This window comes from Gorilla gorilla, chromosome 10, assembly GCF_029281585.2.
Source record: "Gorilla gorilla gorilla isolate KB3781 chromosome 10, NHGRI_mGorGor1-v2.1_pri, whole genome shotgun sequence".
NCBI classification, from domain to species: Eukaryota; Metazoa; Chordata; class Mammalia; order Primates; family Hominidae; genus Gorilla; species Gorilla gorilla.
The window spans coordinates 29,044,218-29,068,361 of NC_073234.2; the positions used below are offsets into that span (position 1 = coordinate 29,044,218).

General features: G+C 40.2%; 1 protein-coding gene across 2 annotated transcripts in view; it reads right to left on the minus strand.

The window, feature by feature from the left end:
- The window catches only part of GRIN2B (glutamate ionotropic receptor NMDA type subunit 2B), a 442,738-nt gene that overhangs the window by 116,047 nt on the left and 302,547 nt on the right, over positions 1-24,144 (minus strand). For both annotated transcript variants that reach the window (XM_055358714.2, XM_055358713.2), the window contains one exon: positions 18,996-19,110. In XM_055358714.2, the coding sequence (XP_055214689.1) occupies positions 18,996-19,110 (115 nt within the window). The remainder of the gene's footprint in view (positions 1-18,995; positions 19,111-24,144) is intronic.

Genomic DNA, 24,144 nt, shown 5'->3' on the forward strand with positions numbered 1-24,144 from the left:
AAAATAAGCTATTCTTATAACTAATGAATAAATAGATGTCACTAAAAATACACCATAGTCAGAACACTGGAAAATCTAAAACTGTACTTAAAACTACAGATTGTTTGAACTAGATGGACCATAAGAGTTTAATCCAACCCTCTTGTTTTATAGATATGGATGGAAACCGAAGCCCAGGGACATTTTGTGACTTGTCCAAGGTCACCCACTAGATGGATGGCAAAGCCAAGACATGATAATCCAAGGGGAAGGGACTCACTTCTTTCTGGGATACTAGGACTCAGAAAACGGATCAATCACACCAAGTCAAGTACAGGTGTCCTGCTTGAGTCACACAGCATGGGATTGCCAGAGTAGAGAAGGAGAGCAGGAGAGGGGCCTGAGAGTTGCTTTGCTGCCAGTCAGCTGACTGACTGCAAAGAGTAAATAAAAGTTATGTTCAGGATTGAAAAAGTAAGGTGAAGGGGAAGTGGAGCAATAAAACCCACTAGGAAAACCACTTCCTGTCTTGCAGCACGTGGTTACTGAATGGTGTCCTGGGGAATTGGGGATGTTCCAAGAATCAGCTTTTAAGGGCCAAATAGCTTTTCCATGTTCTAAAAGCTGCTAGAGCTCCCCTTCATAAAGAAGGGCCCAGGTGCTCATCTATTATTAAGCATGTTTAAAAAGGCATTTAAGAGAAAGCACCAGGAGACAGATTTGCAGCTGCAATGGCAGTCCCAGGAGGGCAGTGCTTGCTTAGAGAAGGAGCAGAGTTCATGTTAGCGATATGGGAAGAGCCAACACAGGCAGGTGTTTGGTGTTCCCTGACACCTGTTGGTGTGCTCTTCAGCAGTTCACTAAAAAGTGAGTGATGCAGAAGGCAAAGCCAACAAATGCCAGATATCAATACAACACGTTCAGACCAATAAGCCATGACCAAGATTTGCCCCTTGTGTTGGGGGGCAGGGAAGAGGGGAGTACAGAGGGGCAGAAATTTAAAAATCATGGGATAAATACATGAATCTAAATAGATAATGGACAGAGATTAGATATTTCATATATTTTAATAGTAGATAAATGGTTAGTTTATACGATGTAATATATTTTTGACATCATTCACAGCATATTGTGATTATAGATTATAAAACAAGATGTATAATACTATCTCAATTTTATAAAAACATTCCCACATGTTTTTATAAAACACATTTATAGGCTGGGCACAGTGGCTTACGCCTGTAATCCTAGCCCTTTGGGAGGCCAAGGCAGTCGGATCACCTGAGGTCGGGAGTTTGAGACCAGCCTGACCAACATGGAGACACCCTGTCTCTACTAAAAATACACAATTAGCTGGGCGTGGTGGTACATGCCTGTACTCCCCCAGCTACTCGGGAGGCTGAGGCAGGAGAATCACTTGAACCCGGGAGGCTGAGGTTGCGGTGAGCCGAGATTGTGCCATTGCACTCCAGCCTGGGCAACAAGAGCAAAACTCCATCTAAAAAAAAAAAAAAAAAAAAAACCAAAAAGCCAACCCACACATTTATAATATAAAGGTAAAAGGACTAAAATGATATAAATCAAAATATAAACAAATTATCTCTGGGTGGTTGAATTTGAGGTAGATTTTATTTTCTTCATGCTCTTCTCTAATTAACTTTTCCTTAATGAACGAGTGCTATACTTTTGACATCAGACACAAATAACAAAATATCGTTACATAAAAGAGAAATGAAAACGAAACAGGATTCCTCAGGTTCTGAAAAAGAGATCCTCATAATTAGATGGAATACATTTAAGACCATGGTTTAAGGTATTTTCCTTCTTTAGGATCTTACACTTAAGAAGAGTCTTTTAAGCGGCCAATAATTCAGCTGGAGAATAAAAACATAGATTTTGAAGAGCAGAGATCCATCACTGAAGAACAATAAGAATTTATATTTGGGTAAAAATATTTGTGTCCATCTATTCCTTAAATTGTCAAGAAAAACCCTAATGCCTGAGTTTTAAACAATGAGTAAAAGAACAGAGCTACATTGTTCTGTGATTGTCCGGCATGGTCTGTTTTTGATGGGGTGGGGTCTTGTGAAGCATCTCTTCCCAATGATGCATGAATGAGAACCACTGAGAAGTCAGGCTTCATCCCCTCCTCTCCTCCTTAAAGTCCCCTGCCTTCACCTTGCTGTCATGCTGTCCTGGCTCTACCAACCTCTTGGGTGATGACTACTTCTCCCTTTCCTTTGCTGATTCCACTCTCTCCTCTTACCCTGCACCCACCCAGAGGCATGTCCTGTAGCCCATGTCCTTGGTCCTCTTCCCTCTCCTTCTGTTCTCGTTAGAAACTCATCTTCTCACTAGCCTTCAATTATCCCCTCCATGGAGAACATCCCTCAGTCTGCATTCTTAGTGGTATCTTCACACCAGAACCACAAATTGACATTTCTACTTCCCTCCTGACTCAACAGTAACTCAGAATTAGAAATCCTAAAATTGAACCCATGAAACTGCTTCCCCGTCACTAATTTTGTTCCTTGTTTTGATGTCCCAGTGTCCCATAAATGTCCCATTTCCTGAAGTTCAATTCTTCAGTGGTCATTGTCTCATCTTTCCCAGTAGGTTACAGATTTATTCCACCTCTGCCATCACTCTCGCAGCCACCTCTGCTCCATGATTGTCCACATTCATTCAGGCCCAAGATGACTGCGGCATTCCTGCAGGCACCTAAGTTCCTACACCCCATCACAGCTGCTGGATGAATTTTTTGAAGAGAAGTCATAATCACATCACTCTCCCACTCACAAACATTTCATGGCTTCCGATTGCTTCTTGAGTTAATTCAAACTATCTTTGCTTCTAATGCTCTTTAAGCTCAATCTTCCCTTAAAGATGTCTCTCTACCCCCTTATTTGTACCTATCACCTAGATAATTTTTTTAAAAAAACTCTTATTCAATAAACAAATATTATACTTCACCTGTTACTCCCTCTGCCTGAAATATCATCCTCAGTTCCAATATTACTCACCTCTAAAACCTTCCCTATCATTTAAAGCCTATCAATAAAATCATGTTCTTCTCAAAACCCTTCCTGATTCCCTTAACCAGATATGTAATTTCTTTTTATAAGCCCCTTTGTCTTATCATTTATTAGTTATCTATTGCTGTGTAAAAAGTTATAAAACTTAGTGGTATAAAGCACAAATATTGATTATCCCACAGTTTCTGTCGGTCAGGAATCCAGACACGCTTTAGCTGGGTCCTGTGGCTCCGGGCTGTATACGGGGCTGTATGGCAGCGGGCAGGCCCCAGTCCTCATCTGTTGCTACTCAGGGACATCAGTTCCTTGCCACTTGGGCAGGGTTGCTCACAGCGAGGTGGCTGGCTTCCCTTAGAGCAAGGGATGCAAGAGAGAGGGCCCCAGTACAGAAGCTAGTCCTTTCATGTGCACATCTAAAAACTGACATCTTATCACTTCACTATTCTATTCCTAATAATCAAGTTGCTAAATTTAGCCCATAACTGGGGGAGAGGACCACACACAGGCATGAATAACATGAAGTACAATCTTTGGGGGTCATCTTAGCGGCTGCCTACCACATCATATACTTCCCTGCATCATACCTGTGTAATTTTCTTAACCCCTCTGTTAAAAGGGTACATTTCTTGAGAACAGGGTGTCTATTTACCTTTATATTTTCCTCTTAGCACCCAGCACAGAGTCCTTCATAGAAGAGCCCTTCAGTTTAGTTTTGTTGAATTGAACTGAAGCTAACTGATTGATAAAAGTGCTAACTCTGGACACAGGCAGCAAAAGCAATGCCTCTTTCTCGTGGACTTTGAGAATCTGCTTTCACGTGAAAAGCAGAAACACCACTGGGGATCAGAGAAGAAGAGGTTCACTAGAGCTTTGTGGAGTAGAAAAATGCTATATGGTCAATGTTGTTCTATGAATATTAGGAAATTCCATTCTGAGACGAAGTGTTTCTAACTTTTGGGGTGGGATGAAGGGATCTAAAATCGCCAAAAAGAGACTAAGCACTTCCTTTGCATCCTTATTTAGCACTTGCACAATATAAAGATACATGTGTAATTATTGTCATTATTAACTTCCCTTCGCTTCTAGCCAGACTGTTCAAAGCCTCATGAGTACGGCTCTTCTGCTTTGACAACTTCAACCTCATCTTTTCTTGACTCTGCTTTTCCTCCTCTCTCTCCATAGTTTAATCAGTATAGCATGACTTAAAATCATCATGCTTTCTCTCTACACTTTTAGACTATATCACTCTGTTTTTAATTGCTGTCAGTTTTCCATTCTTACATTTAAGATGCAACATTCTGGCCCTGCCTTCATTTCTAATTTCAGTTTTTCCTATATTCACGTTTCATTTACCCTTTCCTTCATTCTCCTAGTCCTGTAGCTGAGCTTTTCCTCTGTTGAAGCCTTCCTTTCTTTGCTAGGTAAATGCCCTTGGATCACTCAAAGTCGCTGTAAAGCTCATGCCTGTGAAGCCATTCTGGGTATTCCTTCAGTTAGGATTATTTGTTACTCTGCCAAGAAAAAAGACAAATACACACTCCTCATGTGCTGAAAACCTTTTAATGCGTTAAAAGTCGATATTTCTGTATTTCATTGTCTGACAAACAGAAAACCCCCTTCAGACAAGTAGTGCCTTTTGCCTTCTACACTTCCAGGGTACATCTGGAGATTCCGTGCAACACAGAACTGGAATTGCTCCGCGTGCTTGCATTTCCAAGGCAGTGCTCAGAACTCGTAGCTGCCCCCTAGAGACTCCAAGGTAAACTGCAGGAGCAATCAAAACGCTGTGTCAGCTCCATAAATGCCCAATCCCTTAATCCTAAATCTACCCATTTCTAAGGTATCCATTTTAGATTTTAAGCAGGGAATGACTCATTTTCGAACTCATCCGTGTTCTGGGAGTTGCAAACTCCAGTGTCTGCAGGGGCTAGGTAGATAATTAATGAAAGAGGTGGGACACTTGCAGGGGGCTGAGATGAACTGGACAGCATGTATTCCATCCAAAGGTGGCCCAGCAGAATGTCAACGCAGTGTTGCCCATCTTCTGATTTTTCAGGAAATCCAGAATCTGGAGTTCTATGGGAATCTGAATTTTTAAATTTTAGAAACCAATTTAATCTTTAAATATACCTTTTAGGCCGTATAGAACATGTCGATGGCCCAAAAGTAGTCTGTTGACTGCCAGTTTATGACCTTTCCTATACACCCTCACCAGGTCCCATGTTGTGTCACATTCGATGGTACAGGGTCAACTGGAGACAAGCAAGTGAAATAATTTCCGTAACAGCTGTGAAAGAAAGCCAAAAGATGCCATGCTCACTTAGAACAGTAGGCTAGAGTAGGTAACTCACTAAATGCAGTTCTTATTAAACAATGAAGGTTAATGCTTCTTGATTTTTTGGAAAAATCAAGCATAAATATTGTAATGTTCATAGCCTGATGTGACAGATTATATAAATCCATACCCATTCTCTAAAATCTAGCAGCGAGAAAAAAATGGGAGATAAAATACTACTTACATTTCTCCTGTGGCCTCAAAGTGGGCCTGTAGCCTCAGCACAGAATCTGTATACAATTTAGGCAGAGGACTTGTGGACATAATTTGGAAAGTTCTTACATAAGTTGCTAGTGAAATTTCTTATGACAGCTGCTGAACATACTCTGAAGAAATTTAACTAGCAACTTATTTAAAATGATAAATCTATCAAAAGCCCCTTTGAGACTGGCCTTAAGAGTCTGACAGCCACTGCACCCTGTCTTACCACCTTAAGGGTATATGGCACTATCTGAAATGATCATATGTATTGATTTGTTTATATGTTTGTTGTCTGGCCCCACTCACCAAGACACAGGCTCCTTGAGGAAGGGAACTTGTTGGTCTTGTTCAATACTGTTTCCCCAGCACCTAGAATAGTGCCCAGCCCTTAGTAGGGGCTCGGGAAAATATTCGCCAAATGCATAAACCCAATTGGCCTCGTGTCAGGGAATGTCTTGAGCAACTACATGAAGATATCAGGTAATTAAGAATCTTCTGGAGTGAGTAGGACAGGCTTTAACTTTTTCTTACTGGGCTACTGGCTCTGTCCTCCACTTTATGAAAGGATAAAGGTTCAGTTTTATTATAAAATTAATGGCTGGAAAATAAAATGAGAACAGAGAACAATGACAGAGTGGCAGCCTTAAATATCTATTAAGCAGATACTTCTCCTTGTGAAAAGGAAATGTCTGTGATCAGCGGCCCTTATGTTTTATAGGTCAAAACTCAGATTACTGGGCCTCATCCCTAGAGCTTCTGGTGTAGAAGCTGAGAATCTGTACTTCTAGTAAGTTCCCCGGTGATGCTAATGCTGTTGGTCCAGGGGCCACACTTTGAGAACCTCTGATGTAAACTGTGAAATGCTCTTCAGTTGTCTATTGTTAAGACCATTCACCACTCCCCTCACCTACCATTTCACCGCCATCCCCTTTATGTTCAACTATGACTAACCATGACTATGGGCATGTCTTTTGACATTAAACCACTTTCCCTTGCAGAAGGAATTTTTTTAATGGTTATGAGCTAATCTATCTGCTGCAGAATAAGGAAGACATAAAGGGAAAACTGGCAATTCTTTAAGATCAACCACAACATGGTGGTTTATTACAGTGAAACAACACCCAAGAAGATCAAATAGCACAAGGACACACTATAAGGTTTCATAAACTGTGATTATTGCTTAATGTGTTTTGGTTGTAATTTAATGGTTACTGAGAACCCACAATGTGCTAAATCAAAACTGAGGGGTTTCTAATTGCCTGATTTCTGAGTGATAGGCCCAGCATGGACTGCTGTGCTATGCTGTAGACTTTGTCAGTATTTTATTATTAATTAAGACTCACCTTTTAAAAATCCCTGTGCAAAAAGTCATTTTAGAATGAAGGAAAAAAGCTTGCTCATTTCACATTTATAACTAGGCACATCAAAAATCTATATACTGTTTTATAGTTTCTTCCTGTTAGTGACTAAGGCCAAAACCCAACTAGTTTGTGTGTGTCTTTGTGTAGTTAAGTATGGTCAATTTTTCCATTTTCCTGTTTTCTAGAATCTAATTTCATTTGTATTATCATTGGTTTAAAACGTGTTCAAGTAAAATGATAGCGAACACGAGAGTAGCACTTGCTACATGTCAGATATTGTGCTAAGAATTTTACATGAATTATAATTTTAGTTTTAACAAAATTAAAACTTTACAGTTTGAGGTAGGTGCTATTATAATCCCCATTTTACAGATGAAGAAACAAAGGCACAGAAAGGGGGAATAACATTTATTTAAATTTATTTAGATAAATCACTGCACTGGGCAGAGGTGACCAAAATATGGTTTCTCTTGGTTTTTGAACTGTGTGTCAAAAGACAAGTTCAAGAATCCAAGGTCAAGAGAAAAGCATAAGACAGGGCTTAAGGCATAAAAGCACAAGAGGTGCTGGAGAATAGTTAGTTGCAATTATTGGGTATGGAGGCTGAATGCAGAGAGGTGAGGAGGGAAAAGGAAGGGAAGGTGGGTCAACCTCAAACACCACGATTTTGGGGCTGGGGTGGGGGAGAAGAACACTTTGCCCTGTGGAAATGTTTCCCAAATTTCATTCATTCAAGTAGTACTGTAACAATTTTGCCACATCTGTATACCACCTATACTAATTTTTGAAATAATCTTTAAGAATATATGTATCAAAAAATTCGTGTCATTACTATAAATGTAAGTTGTGCCACTTCCCAAAAGTAGAAGATAACTATAAAAATAGATGATTATTTAAACAAAAAAATACTCATCCCTCCTGAATTAACTCAAATACTACAGTTGAAATTCACAGCCACATGTGAGGAAACACTGATGCAGCAATGATGAATTTGAAGATCAGTGTTCTTATTGTTGAATTTTATTCCTACTTTTTCTTTCTTATACATATATTTTTTTAACTTAATTGAGTTTAATTTATCTTATTTTATGTAAGATCTCAAAATTCCTCTCCCTTAGCTAGTTGAGTTCATAAAATATTTGGTTGCTTGTGTTTCAAATAAAGCAGTTAAATTTTCATGTTACTGTCCCACTAAGGTTTAAGAGCTGTTTTTGTAGGTCAGCTATTTTAAATTCCCCTCAGTGTTTTGACATTTCTCTGCACCTCCAACAGATGTCTGATCAATGGGGCTGCAGGGATACGGTGCCACTGCCATGATGGTTGATTTTAGAAAAGCTTTTAATTCAGAAGACGACTATTTCCTCGAAAATCCCTTCCATGCAATGAGGACCTAGACAGCTGTTTCTGTAGGTAGTTATGGCCTTTATAATTCAAAGAAACATGTTCTTTCCTCACAGTTTGAGGAGATAGGTTCTGAGTTTCTAACTGAAAAGAGGGTGTGTGTGTGTGTGTGTGTGTGTGTGTGTGTGATAACAGGAATTATAAGTATAGAAAGATACAAGAAAGCTTTCTCCCCCCTTTATCTTTCTTTCCCTCTCTCCTTTCCTTCCTTTCTTCCTTCTATTTTTGCTAATCACAGAAAAATGTTACACTGAAATAGCCAGTCACAGTCTGGGCTAACCAGCCTCCACACCTCCAGCTCCACCCCAGATGCTGGACCATTTCTTAACACGTAGTTTTAAAACTCAAGTAGCAGGGTCTGCATATTTCTATAGTGTGACTTGTCCTCTCGTCTGTGAATTTATCCCCATTGACATTGCTACATTTGGACCCCATTAGTCTAGTTGTACTCTTATACTCCATGTATTGAGGCAAAAAGCACACTGGACACAAATGGAGCTGGATGTAAATGTCTACACCCAGCTCTGCCACTCCTTAGCTATGTGACTTTGGGAAAATCATGTGACCTCTCTGATCCTCAATTTACTTACATGTACAAGTATTTCTCAACATTTTAATAGGAATCAAAATGGGATCATATATGCTACATTTGTCCATTAACAACATTGCTAATAACATGTTACATAAAAGTCAGATATATTCATGGCCAAATCTTCCTAATGTCCCTTAATTCCAGGCTAGACTGTCTGATCATTTATATGTCTTTCCCAGATCCTATAGGGAAAATGGAATTTTGTGTTCACTTTTCTATAAAGAGAATGCTGAGGTGCCTTAAATATTCACTATGAATTTTACCTCAAAGGGAATATTCTGTTCCTTTGCCAGCAAACTTCCTTTCCTATGGGATGGATGAAGAAAAATGAGTACATATTATTTCAGGAAGAGTCAAAGATGATGACCTCAGAAGACATCTGACAGCAAACGCTTGAGCTAGAAAAACATGGAAAGGCATCCACCAGAAGTTTGGTGTGAGCAGGAATGTGGTGTGCACCTGGAGAATAGGGCAGTGGAGCACGGGCTTCTTTCCCCTCGAGGTCCATCACTCCCTCCCCAGTGACTGCCTTCTATGTGCACTCTTCTCCTTCCAGGGTCATACTTTCTTTCTCACCATTCCCCTGGCACAGATTTGCTTTAAGTTTAAACCTTCAGAACAGCTAGCTGACAGAACTAAGACCTGGAACGCCTGTAAAACTAGCAATGGGCCACCTATATGACAGTGAAGGACACCTGGCCACAGAACAGAGAGGGAGGGTGGAAGGAAAGTAGAAAAGCTCCTAAGCAAGCCACCTTAAGACATCTCTGTCAGAATAAACTAAAAGGTTCACCAAATTATGAGCAGAAATAACCCTAATAGAGAAAATTATAAAATCACCCTGAATAATCTGAATGCTATGGCTGCTGTGGGAAATTTATGTTCATGGTTTTTATTAATAGCTTTTATTATTTTTAAATTTCATTTTTTTGTTGTTGTTGGCTATTACTTCCTTTAAAATGTTTGTACCACAGGCTGCTTGGCAGAGTTAACATGCCAAGGTCAGAGCTTCTCTTCCTGTATACATGAATTATTTCTACCCTGTTTCTGGCCAGCTCTCATAAATAGGTATCGTGGAGATACAGCCTGTGCATGGCTGGTACAAATCCATCATCACTGCAGGACAAACTCAACGCATAAGATCTTCGGGTGCTAGATCAATAAAGGCATGTTTGCATATGAAGGACAATCAGGTATTATAGCTTTAATGCCAAACTTCAGGTCTTAGCTAAAGTCAATATGCTATTAATGTAGGCACAAAGTAGCTTGTTTGGTGAAAAATATGTAAAGGTATTTTTATAGTATACTGCTATAGCAGCAAGTCAGGTATGTTCTATCCCTACTGGTGAAAGAAGGGCATTGCTCTCTCCCTTCTGGGTCATGTATGAACCACAGAATAGAAACAGCGCTGGAAAGGGTCTCATACTGAGCAGTAGTCATATGACTCCTTGGGAACGTGAGTCTGAATTTTACAAGCCTTCAACTTTCAAGAAAATGAAACCAATATGATGAAAAATGCAGACAGACATGGAACACATGGACAACCCCATTCTCTGTGATGTAACTACCAAAGATAAGAAATACATACCTCAACAAAGTTAGAAGGCAGCACACTGTATGAGAAGATCAAAAAGAGAAAACCCTCTGGGACTCCTAGCAGACCCGAAATAACAAAGGACAGCCTTCCACCAGACTGCATATGTGTCCCCTGATTGTTGCAGAATCGATATAAACAAACCAATTCCCAAATTAAGGGTTTTCATTTTTAACATTTAGGGACATTGGATAAGAAAAAAAGGGGCCAAATCTTCTCACCTTAAAAAGCAATCTTATGGCATCAAAGTTAGACCACCAACTCTGAAATTATTTTCATATGAGAACCAGAGTTTCTATTTAACATGCATATGAATGTCTAATCATAGGGAACCAGTTTGAAGAAGCATGTTATATTCTTACAGTGTAATATTCGGCATTAAGTTTCATGCTTTTGAAAAACACTTAATAAAAAGGGAACATGTCCACAATATCCTAGGAAGAGAAAAAAGTAGATTGCAAATTATCCATACATTAAGATCCCAATTCTGTTGTATTATTCTGTATTGTATTATAGTGTACACACAGAATGCACAGAAAAAAAAACACTGGAAAGAAATTTTAAAATATAACTGCTAATTCTTTGTAGGTGCAGATATGGGTAAATTTTATTTTATTCCCTCAAATGTCTTTAATAAACATTAATTACCCACATAATAAGAAAATCATAAATGTTGTTTTTAACCTAGATATAAACATAGAATTTTCTCATCTCTCTACCACTCTTTCAACACCAGTACTGGAAAAGCATTATAACATAAAAATTAGAAAAAAATTGTTTAGAGGACTCAGGGACAAACCACAGATAACTGTCATGAAACAAAAATCTCAATAACATTTAAATGAGATGGATGAAAGCCATCTTTTGGCTTTGGGGACACTTTCCTTTTCACTGTTTTTCCTGAAGCCAAGGTTAGGCCAGCACTTCTTCAGTCTCTGAATTCAGTTCTGCTTTCTCTGTCCATCAGCATGTACAGGTTTCAAAAGTAAAGTCAACCAAGGTTATCTTGTCCTTTTATCCTTTTCATTCAGTGGCTGTTGACAAGCACTGGAAGACAACCAGCCTTTCTGAAATGATATTCCAAAGTCTATTCCCCCAATACATCCTGCTCTTCTCTTTGAATTATTTCATAAATGTGCATGGGAGTAGCAGCTTGACATTTTGGACTGAGCCTACAGCAGTGTTGAGACTTTAGGGATTAACAGCACACCTCTACCTCCTCCTCTCCATGGCTGCCTCCTGTAATCTCTTTCTGGAACCCTGGAGAACGGTGTAGTCAAACAGGATGGGCCAGGGCTCTTGGAGCTCAGTGAACAAGGAAACTTCTGGATGTGAGGGTCTGCACTAATCACAACTCAGAAAAACACAACAAAATATGTAATCCAGTGGCCCCGTGTCATTGTCGTAAGTAAAATACACATTAGTGGAGTCTTTACTAATGAACATCAACCCAATGTTAGATGGTATCAAATAGTAAGATTTAAAAATCACCTTAGTTTATAGAAATGTTAAACATCACAACAAGCACTTTTTTTATTGCAATGTACTTGTTTTGTTTTTCCCAGCCACCAGGAAAGCTACCATACAAATTTGTGGGGGCAGTCCCTGGCTCATGGTAGGTGCTTAATAATTATGTGTGAGAAGGAAAGAAGGAATGAAGGAGGAAAAGGAAAAAGAAAGAAGGGGAAGTAAAAAGGAAGAGAGGGGAGGTTGGAAGGGGAGGGAGAGGAGGTGGAGAGGGAAAGGAGGGGAGGTGGGGAGGGGAGGGGAGGGAGGGGAGGTGGGGAGATAGGGAGGATAAGCCATTTAGTTCACGCATTGTTGCTTGCACAGGACTGTACATTACAGAGAGACAAGGACATATACAATTTTGAGGACTTTCAAAGTCATCCCCTGGTGTTGTTAACAGTTCCAGTACTCAACACTTCTCTCTATTAAGAAATTCTCCCTTTAGCTAATATAAACCCTCTCTGCTTGATCTTAAGCCCACTCACTCTGGTTGTGTCTCAGAGGAGAAAGTGAACAGCTGATCTCCACACTTGGTACAATTATTCTTCATACATTTAAAGAGAATAAGTCATCACCTCATTGCCTTTTTTTTCTTTCCCTTAACAACCCCAATTCCCATAGCCTTTCTCCATGGATCCTGTCTTCTAATCCCTTAATCCAATGATGCGTATTAGTACTCAGTTCAAAGTCAGTAAAAATAGCATGTTGTCAAACGGTGGTATCAGGAGATCCTGAATAAACACACTTGCCATGAGGAGCTTCTGTTTCACCCCCTTAGATGCCCTCTGTAGAGCCTGGAGAGAGCATGAATATCCCCTGGCCTCTCCTCTGAGGCTGGGAGGTGGAACAAAGTCTGTCCAGCTGTGCCCAAGCAGTCACCAACACTGCATTTACTGGCCTACTCAGTGATGTCTCACACCATGCTAGGCACAGAGGTATAGTGGAGAGGCACACAGATGTGCCAGTTTCTTCTGAGTGAGTGAATGTGCATGAGCGGGGATGGAGGAGCTGTTTTATTTTGCCAGTCAAAAGCTTTCAAGTAATATCAATAGAGGTAGTGATTGACCTCTATTGTATAAACACTGATTTGATCATTGTGGACTATGATCACCATAGTCCTTAGGGGCTAGGATCACAGAGCCCCCACACCCAGGAGTTGGTGCTACCTTCTGGACACGAAGTCACCAGAGACACAGCGTCCCTTAGCCTGTCTTATTTATTCCAGGCTGCAGATACTGGCGGAGCATTCTGTTTTACTACATTTTCATTGCTTCAGCTCTTGTGGGGGTCTCCCTTTTCTCGGTTTGGTTGCACTCCTTCCCTCCAGTTGATCCATCCATTAATTCCTGAGTACTATCATGGGTTCAAAACTGTGTGCCATGCACTTTCATTTCTAGTCTCTCCTTTACTGGTGGATGTGGCTGTGACATCTCAGAGTTGAAAGCCATAGATGGAAACAGGTTTGGGGAGTCCAGAGAAAGATCTACACAAACTGAAAATGTTTTTAGTCTACATAAGGAAGGGAGTTTTCTGGTAGGTGGAGGCAGGGAAGAGGGAGTGGGCTTATAAAACACCCTCTTGTCTCTTTCTGAAAAAGATAAGCAGAGGTGCAAATCTTACATATTCTCCTTTAATTCTGACCCAGACAGTCCCTTTAAGGTCTGTTTACATCTCAGAGCCCAAAAATGCACCATCATCATTTCTTGAAGTCATTACTCAGAGCACACCCCCACTGCATTTCATTTTTATTATCACCATTTTAGGAACGATTAAATGGAAGCAGAGAGCAGTAGCAATGAAGCAAATCATGAGAGGCTCTGATAGAGACAGAAGCCTTAAAGCTTGTTGGAACTGCATCTCTGTGCCAGACTATTTTTAAAGCAAGTTTATGCAGCTGTCCCCCACTTAGGAGCCTTACAAATGAGCCCAGTCTGCACACAATGATTTTTTTTCACCATTTCTACCCTTTCCAACTCACCATGCTATGTCTGCATGCATATGTGTGTGTAAAATATTTCTTTTTAAATGTCCTTCTCCACATTCCTATATACCAGGGAGATGTCCTTGGCTTTCTGTGAATCAAATTCTGATCCGGAGATCTCTTTGCTATTCTAGCCCCCTAAGCCTCCAAGAGGTTCCTTACATAGGATCCCATTAAAGGTTCACAAGAGCAGATACTGTTCATTTTGTTATTAAAGTAGTTGGGTAAATGTATCAAATCTGTAAATGTTTGGAGTATTTTCAGAGGAGTACATAAGAAATTGGCAATAACAATTGCTCTGGGGAGGATTCCAGAGACTGGGAACAGCATTGCTCTGGAGAGGGAAGCAAAGGGTCATAGACGAGAAGAGGACTTTCTTTTTACTGGGTACTCTTTTGTGCCATTTGATTTTTTACCATGTGCAAATATTACCTTAAAAATTACACAAGAAGGGTATTGACTACCAATTGACACTTGTTGGAGACTGACTGCTTCAGTGACTATTCACTGATGTTTGACTGTAAAACCTCTTTGAATCTTTACAACAGCCTTATGTAAAACCCTATGTTACAAACTCAGGTAGTATCCATCACTAGCTGATAAATGGCAACATGGAGAACTGAACTCAGTTCTGATTTCCAAAACCATAGACTATGTTGTGTTGACTTCAAGTCTTCCCAAGAGAACAAAATGTGTAAGACTGTAGCATTGGGACTACTTTTAGGAACCTAAAGGAACATTGGGAAGTCGTATCACATGGTTCACACCAACAACTTAATCTTCCTTGACCCGAGATGCCTTGTTAAAAGCTGGTCACACATGTATGACTCCATTGGGAATTGGGCCTCCCTGACAATTCCCCCCAAGTCCTTCCCTGGCACTGGGGTGCTCACTCGAGAGGAAGGGAAGTCACCTGTTCCCATGCTGTCTCCAGTAAACTTCTGTCTAAATGGGAGACTTTCAGGGTAGAAGTGAAATAGCTTGTCAATATTCTAGTTCTCCTAAGCATACAGATTCTTCATTTATTTAGCAATTATCTTTTGAGTGGTCCAGACACTGAAGGCAAGCACTCTTCTGAAGGGTCAGAATTACAGAGGTGAGCAAGGTCCTTGCCCCCAGGAAGCATCCATCCATCCTGGTGTGAAGAGGCAGGCAATAAACAAACAAGCAAGCAAGTAAGCAAAATGCCAGATAATGAGTGTATTCAGGAAAATTAAAATCTACTGTTAGACAGTGTGATGGGGTGACTACCTCATCATGGGTCATTAGGAGGGCCTTTCTGGAGAAATATTTACTTAAATGACAGGAATGACAAATATGTCCTAGGAGCTATGCCCTTCAAAACAAGCTCAGGTTCCTGTGTGTTCCATCCCTCACCCAATTTCTTTTCCAATCTGCTATTTATTTGCAAGGAGATTTTGCAGTCCCAGAAGTTAGCACTAGAAAGGACCCAAGAAGTCTTCTTAGTCCCATGCCATCATTTTAGAGATGAGAAAAGAAAAATGTAGAAAAGTGAAAAAAGCAGGTCCCATGGCTAGTTAGTGGCCTGACCAGTGGCTGACAGTCCTATCTGTAGCCCATATTTCTTCCACAAACCCACATTCCTCCCCTGCTTATCTGTCCAGTGTTCAACTCCTCCCTGTAGAATCTTCACCCTGGTGCCTGCCTCCCTGGAGTCCACTGACACTAAATCCTCCCTGGACCAAGGGGACTTTCTGAAGCAGCATTAGGCATCTTGAGGATGATGTCCTGGGGATGAGGATAACAGTGGAAGGACCAATACAACTTTCCATGATGCAATCTCACCACAACCCAGCCATTCCCTGGAGCCACACCTGGCTCCTGCCATCCTCCCTGCCCACAGGTGAGCCCTAATAGGAGCCTTCAAGTTGGGGAGCTACATGGCTCTATGACCTCAATGAACACTAGACATCTATCTTCCAAAGTGTTCCCTGGGTTAATTGAGTCGATATGAAAATGTTCTATTCTATTATCTCAACCCCTCCCAAATGCCCTACAAAAAGATTAACCACAAAATTCCTTTAAATAGCAACTTCCTTTAGTACATGTAAAGTATGATCTACAAAAATTCAATCTACACAAAGATTTTCTCCTGCCCCTCCCCACGAAACAACAGCTACCGTATCAAGGGCAACAACATGAACTTGGATTCTTAATGGTAGATTTTGGGATTCTTTTATTATGTAATGATTCTCATACATGCTACAAATATTTATTGAACTGCTCTATGAAATACGCCCTTACAGGTTGCTGTGAGGACACAATTGAGCTAAAGACACAGCCTCTGCCCTTTGGAAGCTTGCATATGGACAACTCTAACAAGAGGCAGATGTGATGGGTGCTACCTCAGACATATGGACAAAATCTACAGGGGATAAGGGAGTGTGAGATTTTATCTCAGTCAAAGATGAGGGGAGGAAGCTGCAACATTTTAATTGGGTTTCAAAGGATGGTTATGATTATATAATTGGATAATTCATTCTAGGAAGAAACATCATGACATGTACAGGGGACGGCACCTACAAAGGCACATTCTCAGAACAAGAAGAAGCCCAGGGTAGCTTAATTGTAAGACAGGAAATCATGAGGAGGAGAATAAAGGCTTGGAAGGCAGACCAGAGCCTTGAATGCAAGAACAGATCAAGTCTAGCCCCAGTCCATAAACCACAGAAGGCTCAAGTTGGCTTTGGGCAGAGAAGGAACATCACAGTCAGAGTTGTGCTTCAGGAAGCTCATTCTGGCAGCCATATTTTGGACTAATCTGAAGGAGTAAAGGCAGGTACCAGGGACAAGGAGGCCCATTTAAAAAATTATCACATAGTCCCTGGATCATATATAAAGTAAAGAATAAATTCAAGAGCTAGAATAAAAGTAGAATTGGTGAGGGAAGGGATCCAAACCCTAGGAAGTAGGGTCTAGTTCTAGAAAGGGGTAGGGGATGCAGGCCTCAGATTCTGGACTCAAGAAGAGGAGTCAATATGACCTGATGGTGAGTGGTGTCTCTTTAAGAAAAGGCTGTTGTGAGATGCCTCCTCCTGCTTAAGACAGTAATTGTGAGCCTACTGCAAAGAAAGCTGCCCCCTCTGTACATCTTATGAGCTACCTATGAAGCCTCAGTTATTAATAGCTCCTCTTCTAGAGACAGACAGAAGTGCCTGTTACACATGAAGAGCCCAGAACATTTCTTAAATTATGACGTCTCTACAGCAGCAGTGAAAGAAGCTTGATTGTAGTGAAAAGCAGAAGCCCAGGGAACAACCATTTCTGAACAAATGATAACTCAGTGGAGGGAGGGCAACTTTAATCAAGAACATCAGGCAGGCCAAGTGCAGTGGCACACACCTCTAATTCCAGTGCTTTGGGAGGCTGAGGCAGAAGGATCACTTGAGGCCAGGAGTTCAAGACCAGCCTGGGCAACATAGTGAGACCTCATTTCTACCAAAAATTTGAAAGTTGGCCAGGCATGGTGACACACACCCATAGTCCCAGCTACCTGGGAGGCTGAGCTGGAAGGACAGGTTGAGCCCAGGATTTTGAGGTTGCAGTGAGCTATGACAGCACCACTGCACTCTAGTCTGAGTGACAGAATGAGACCCTGTCTCAAAAGAATAAGATTAAATAAAAAGCTGGCATAATTTAAGCCTTATAATTGCGCCCTATCTGATAAAAGAAAATGCACGATAGATTGAGGTCTTTCAACTTGAAGAATTACATCCTGGATTCTACTGCCTGCGCCACACATGCCTAGTTTCTCGGGTGAGCATTCACACATTCACATAACTAGCTGTCCAGGGCTCTCTGTGATGAGGTTGTGAATTTCAAGAAGTTTATCTCTGGCCTCATTTTCTGGTAACTCTCTCTAGAAATATATAGCTGGATTTCCATTCTAGGCAGAACTATGCTAACATTTTGAAGCCCATTCTCAGCCAATTGGTCCATGGAATCTGTGGAAGTTGTCTTAAATCAGTTTCCCAACATGTTTTCACAGAATATGAATATCATGAACAAAGGGGTCTCGAGGTAGAATAATTTTAGGAAATTCCATTCTAAATAAAAGTAAAGATGTTTCCTTGCTATAAGACACCTCTGAACTTCCAAGGGTTAGTATGTTCCAAGACTCTCCTAGAGTGAGAAACAGTAGGTAGCATCTCCCAACCTTATGTATCTGTAAAACTATTTTTCAGCAAAATGTCTTGAGAGACAAGAGCACTGCAGAACATATTTGGAGAAAAATCAGTGATGACATTACTCTCAGGAATACTTGTATTCAACTGGGAATCTGAAATAATAAAAATTGTAATACTAATTGAGTGCTTACTAGGAACCAGGCACCTTTCTAAATACTTCACATATACTTAATCCTTATACCTGTTGGTACTATTATTATTATTTTCCTTCTATGGATGAGAAAACTGAGGCATCAAGTAGTGAAGAGATTTGTCTAAGATCCTACATAGAGCTGGGAATTGGACCTAGACAGTCTGGTGCCCACAGAAATTAATTTCTGATGGTAGAATTTCAAACACTGTGATCAACTGGCAGTGGGAGAGATTGAGCAGAGCCTTGCATGTGAATCCTTCAATCACAATAAGTCTAAACCTTTCTTCTCATAAATTCGTCTTTATAAGCTTCCCAGATGCTCTCTAGGACACAACTCCTGAACTATACCACTAATTCAGTTTCTTCACCAAATTATGTTATATTGTACACACATACTCTTCCACAAAAACAAAGTCAAGATTCAGACAGCAATGCAATTATCAACAATAAATGGTAATACACAAAGAAAACAATCTCTTGATTAACAAAAATAGCAAGTAAATGAACATGCAAGTTTGAGAAATGGCTTCTCCTGTGTATCAAGGTATTGATCCCTTGCTCCACAGGTCTAGGGACAAAAGCCAAAGGACTACTTTCCTTCATTGTGTTGCAAAATTTCACATTTCTACTCTACTTTGCTCAAGAATTGTCAAAGACGTGTCTTACCCTTTCCCACTTCCTCTCCTTGTTCAGAAGAATTATCACCAGTTTTGGGTGCATCTGGTAACCATCTTCACTGAAGGACAAATTCCTCCCCTCAAAAGTGACGTTGATCAGATACCTGTAAAGATAAAATAAAAGGAAGATTAAAAGTATGAAGAGGGTATACCATGAACAAGGCAGTCAGGTATATAGAGAGAAAGCTGGCTGGAGACAGACGAGTAAATAGAAATACAGATACCATTATCAAATTTGGTACTCCTTGAACTCCCATTTGATTATGCAATAGAGTCATCCAAGTTTTCACATAGTAGGAATCACATGAAAAAGTAATATAAAAATTTTAAACAAAAGATGTTTGGTCACCGCATGTTCTCCCTTACAAGTGGGAGCTGAACAATGTGAACACATAGGCACAGGGAGGGGAACAAGACACACTGGGGCCTGTAGGCAGGGAAGTGGGGAGAGGGAGAGCATTAGGAAAAACAGCAAATGCATGCTGGGCTTAATATTTAGGTGACGGGTTGCTAGGTGCAGCAAATCACCATGTCACAAGTTTACCTATAAAATGAACCTGCACATCCTGCACATGTACCCCAGAACTTAAAATTAAAAATAAAAATTTTTAAAAAGGTATTTGGTTTAAGTTCAGTCTAGAGGTATGACTTTGAGCAAATTACTCAGCCTTTTTGAGCCTCTGTGTTTTTCCCTATCAGTGAAAACTAGGTTAATAAAGGGACCTACTTCATTAGGTTTGTAAGGCTTAAAGGGGATAACTTAGGTTAACCACTTACCATGTGGCCTGGTGCATAGTAGAGTCTCATTAAGTGCTAACAATTGCTATCGAAAAACAAAGGTGGATTAAAGGTTGGAAGTGGTAGAGATAAGAAATGAAAGTAGGAGTGTACCAAGACAACTTTCTGCTAAGAGAGGTGGCATATAGGAGCCTAGAGTCTCCCTCTATCCCAGAGATACGCACATACTCTTTAACTCTTGCTAAGGTCTTGCCAAGCCCATACTTCTAAGAGTTGTGAGATGAGTACAGTAAGCAGGGATCTGATATGACAGGATGCATCTGGAAATCAGGGCTATTACACAATGTATAGGGAACATAAAATACTAAGGAATGGGAAAAGGTGGGAAAGGGATTTCACAGAGTGCTCTGGTTACTTGTGCATAGATTAGCAGAAACTCTGGAGGTAACTAGAGTCAGACCAATGAAACTGTCTTCCTCCTGGACACCTTCACCTCAGCCCACCCTTTTCCCCTCTGGCTGCTGTCATCTGATGAGCAGTCCCTTCACTGGGAATTCCCAAAGGCATGCTCATTACAACTGCATTAGTGCAACTGCACTGATGGTAATTAATGTCCTTTTACCATAATGGCCCAAGGAATCAATAATGATTAGCTCTGTGTTCATATGACATGTTACTCTGGAGCCTTGGGCTTAATGTTGCTTGTGAGACCGTGTCCCTGCTAAGAAGCAAAAGGGGTATCTTGTAACTGCAGTGAGGATGCTAAAGGAGGCAGCTTGAAGACTTTTTTTTTAACTCCTCTCATTCAATGAAACTGGGAGATCTTCTTTGATTCTTCCAGGTAACATTAGGTTAAACAACAAGGTTGCTAGGATGCATATTCTTCTGGTGATTCTAATGATGCTTATGCAGCATGAACCAAACCCTCATGGATCACTTCTCATTTCCAGAACTACCTGGGATGTTTAAGCCTGTCATTCCCTGGTCCTGTGTAGCTTCACAAATGCAATCAAGAACACAGAAGATCCCAAAGGAGTAGCGATTCCTAGAATCTTAGAATTGAAAGAGATTTTCACAATCAACTAGCCTACCACTTCTTACAGTTTATGCTTCCCTTCTATATCATAATATTGGTCTTCTCAGCTCTTCTTGAATTCTTTCACTGATGGGGAACTTTTAATGGCACCTTCTGGGCTCAAGGTAGGCATCTCGGTGTTGGCTACTTAGTTCTTTTACTTAAAGCTGAAACCTCCTCCCCTGCAACCCTTTGATACCTGTTTCCTCTTTAGAGATTCTACAGTCTTAGTCTAATCCTTCTTCTACATGAGAGTTTCTCAAGTATTTGAAGACATTTATCATACATCCCTTATGAAATCAATTTTACTCTTTAAAGACCTGTTAAACTCTTTTAGTTCTATAATTTTAACTTGATGGATTAAAAAACAAGCATAAGGAGGTTAAATTATTTCCCAATGTTATTGTATGGCAGACGCACCTGACAGCAGTAACTTATGCATACCCTGAGAATGACCCTACTGTCTAAGAAAAATGTTCAGAGTCCTAAGCTAAGAAATCTTGGAATAGCCAACCCAGAGATTCACTTTTTATCTATGAAGGACATCTAAACCCCCAGTTCATCTGCTGGAATGCAGGCCATACAGGGAATCAGAGCCCTTTGTTTTGGGTTAAATGAACCTTTAGGTGAACATTGCTAAGTGAAAATGCTATATAAACTACATGCATTTTACAAATGGTAGCTGTTCTCCTGTCCAGCCCACCACCACTGGATTGTCCTTGTATGTAAGTTTCCCCAGTAAATCCTATGTCTCATTCATTATCTCTGGGTCTCTTCTTAGGCCTTTCAGATATGGTGCCATCGCTATTGGAGTCAACAAGGGTCCAGTATGACAGTTACACAGCTAATTGGGAGCAGAAGTAACATTTTAAGCAATATCTCCAGTTTCATGTCCTTTCCTGACACCAGCCTGATTCTCATATACAACATCAGACTTAGCATCCCAAGGCCTTTACATATTCCTCATATGCCATGGCTTCGTGTTTTCTACCATCCCACCTTGGCTGCTCTCTCCAGACACCTCCACTCAGTGACATGTAGCATCCCCAACACAACTCAGTGCTCAATCTGCTCCACTTCTTGCCCTGTTCCTCAGCTCTCAGCCCAGAGCTGCTCACCCAAGCCCATCATTAGTGTGAAGGTAATATTCAGGTCTCTTATAGTTTGCAATGACTCTAACACTCCAGCCAAAGGCCCTGAAGAATTCATTGCATAGAATATAATTACAAAACCATGAGACAGGATATTTTAAACCAACAAACTAGAATGTAAGCACCAATATAATATACTTGAAAATGTATTCTTACTACAAAGACCCTGAATAATTTCTGGAGTCTTCAAATAAAGTTTATGAGACATGTAAAACAATTTGGTCTCATCTATTTTGAAAGGAGGAAGGAAAGAAGGAAAAAGGGAGAAAAGGAAAGAGGAAGGAAAGAAAGAGAGGAAAAGTGGGAGGAAGGAAGAGAGAGATGGAGGAGAGAGGGGTAAGGAAGAAGAAGGATAGGAGGGAAATAAATTATCTGGCTTAAGCATCCACCTTGTCATCAGACATTGTGCTGAATAATTCTGCCTTTAGCTAAAACACCATTAAGAATATTTAAAGGAAAGTATCTATTTCAGAAGGCAATTACAAAAGAGAAGTTCCAAAAATAATTCAATTAATAAGCAACATCAATGGAATAACTATATAGCCTCTCAAGATGACTTCTTTGAAGGGGACAGCATTGAATTAGGTGTACAAGTTGAGAAATTTGAACTTGCAGAAAATAAATCACACTCATGAGCAATGTAATTGGTCTGTAAATTTTTCTGGCTATTCCTGTTCCAGCGCCTTCTGATTTTCCTTAGAAATTGTTCTCTTTCTGGGGTGCTCCTCCTCTTCCAGCTCTAAGTTCATTTTATCTACCTAAGCACTCCGCACATATTTTACACTTATCAAAAACATTAGTAAAATTTTATGACAATATACAAAATATTCTTCTCCAAAGTATCCTTTCATCATTCATATCTGTCAGCAGCATATAGATTAATCATTCACACTGTGTTTTCATGAGTAATTTCTTGTGGTGTGAGAACATTTAGCCATTAGTGAGGAGCTTGCAAATATACATCAGCCTTGAGCAAGATGCCCTCTGAATAGCAGAACAAACCCATCCATTCATTGGTAATGAAAAGTGTGAAAAAATAATTGGGGGTGTGGTCACTTCTAGACATGTGATCTTGGCACCTGAATCTCAGTTATTCTTCTCTAAAATGGAGACATCATTTTACTTCCAGCTTATCAGAGAAGTCTGTTGTGATGATCAAATGAAAGAGTGGATAGGAAAACTATATAAAATATAATACAAATATAAGGTTATTTAATAGGAAAAATTCAGAAAAAGAATATATTAGCATAATTTGAGTGTCTAAAGGCAAGAAAGTTGCTTGATTTTAAACCTCAGTGAATAAGTGTGATAACCACATTTTAACAAGACTCAATTATCAATGAAATACATCTGAAAAATGGAGATTGGCTTCTACATATGGAGGCTAAACTAGATCAAATGGCTATATTAATCAATTTAACTTTCCATAAGACCTGAAAATATCCAACTACCCTTGGATCTGGCTGTACTTTGTCGATTTTTAATATTAATTAGAACCTCGAAACGTTCATGGGTGAATCCTGGGTAAAGGGTTAAATTATAATTAAGAGATGCCATAGCTATTCTATTTCTCTCCAAACATGTCATCCTCAGGTACACAGTCAAAAAGCTTTGCTTCAAGTGGCAGCCAAATGCAGAAGTTCTGCCCATGAGACTCAAATCCCCTGGAAGTCCCATCAAGGTTGTGTGTGTGTGTGTGTGTGTGTGTGTGTATTTTAAATTGCTTGATTTGTCTCTAGAATGTAGTTTGAACCTTAAGAAACCAGATGGTCTGCCTCATACAGTTCTAATATTACACAGAATCTCACATTGCTAAAACTAGGAGAGAACTTAGAAATTATCCATGGAGAACCTTCATTTTAGAGAGGAGAAAATAGGTCCCAAGATGCAAAACAACTTTGCCAAGGTGACCTGCCTGTTCAGGACTGGAGCTGAAGTCTTCTGACTCTCAGCTCAGGGTCCTTCCATGATCACCAAGTGAAGTAAAATCAGTTCCACAGAGCTCCAGATGTGCATTTTAGCATTCTTGAATCACATGGCACATCCTGGACTATATAGATCCCTAATACAGACTGCATAAAACAAAATCTATCTTAGATGATTAATTTACCTGCTTGCCTGCTTGTTGAGAAAGAGCCTCAGAATCCTGATGGGCTCAGAGCCAATACATTTGC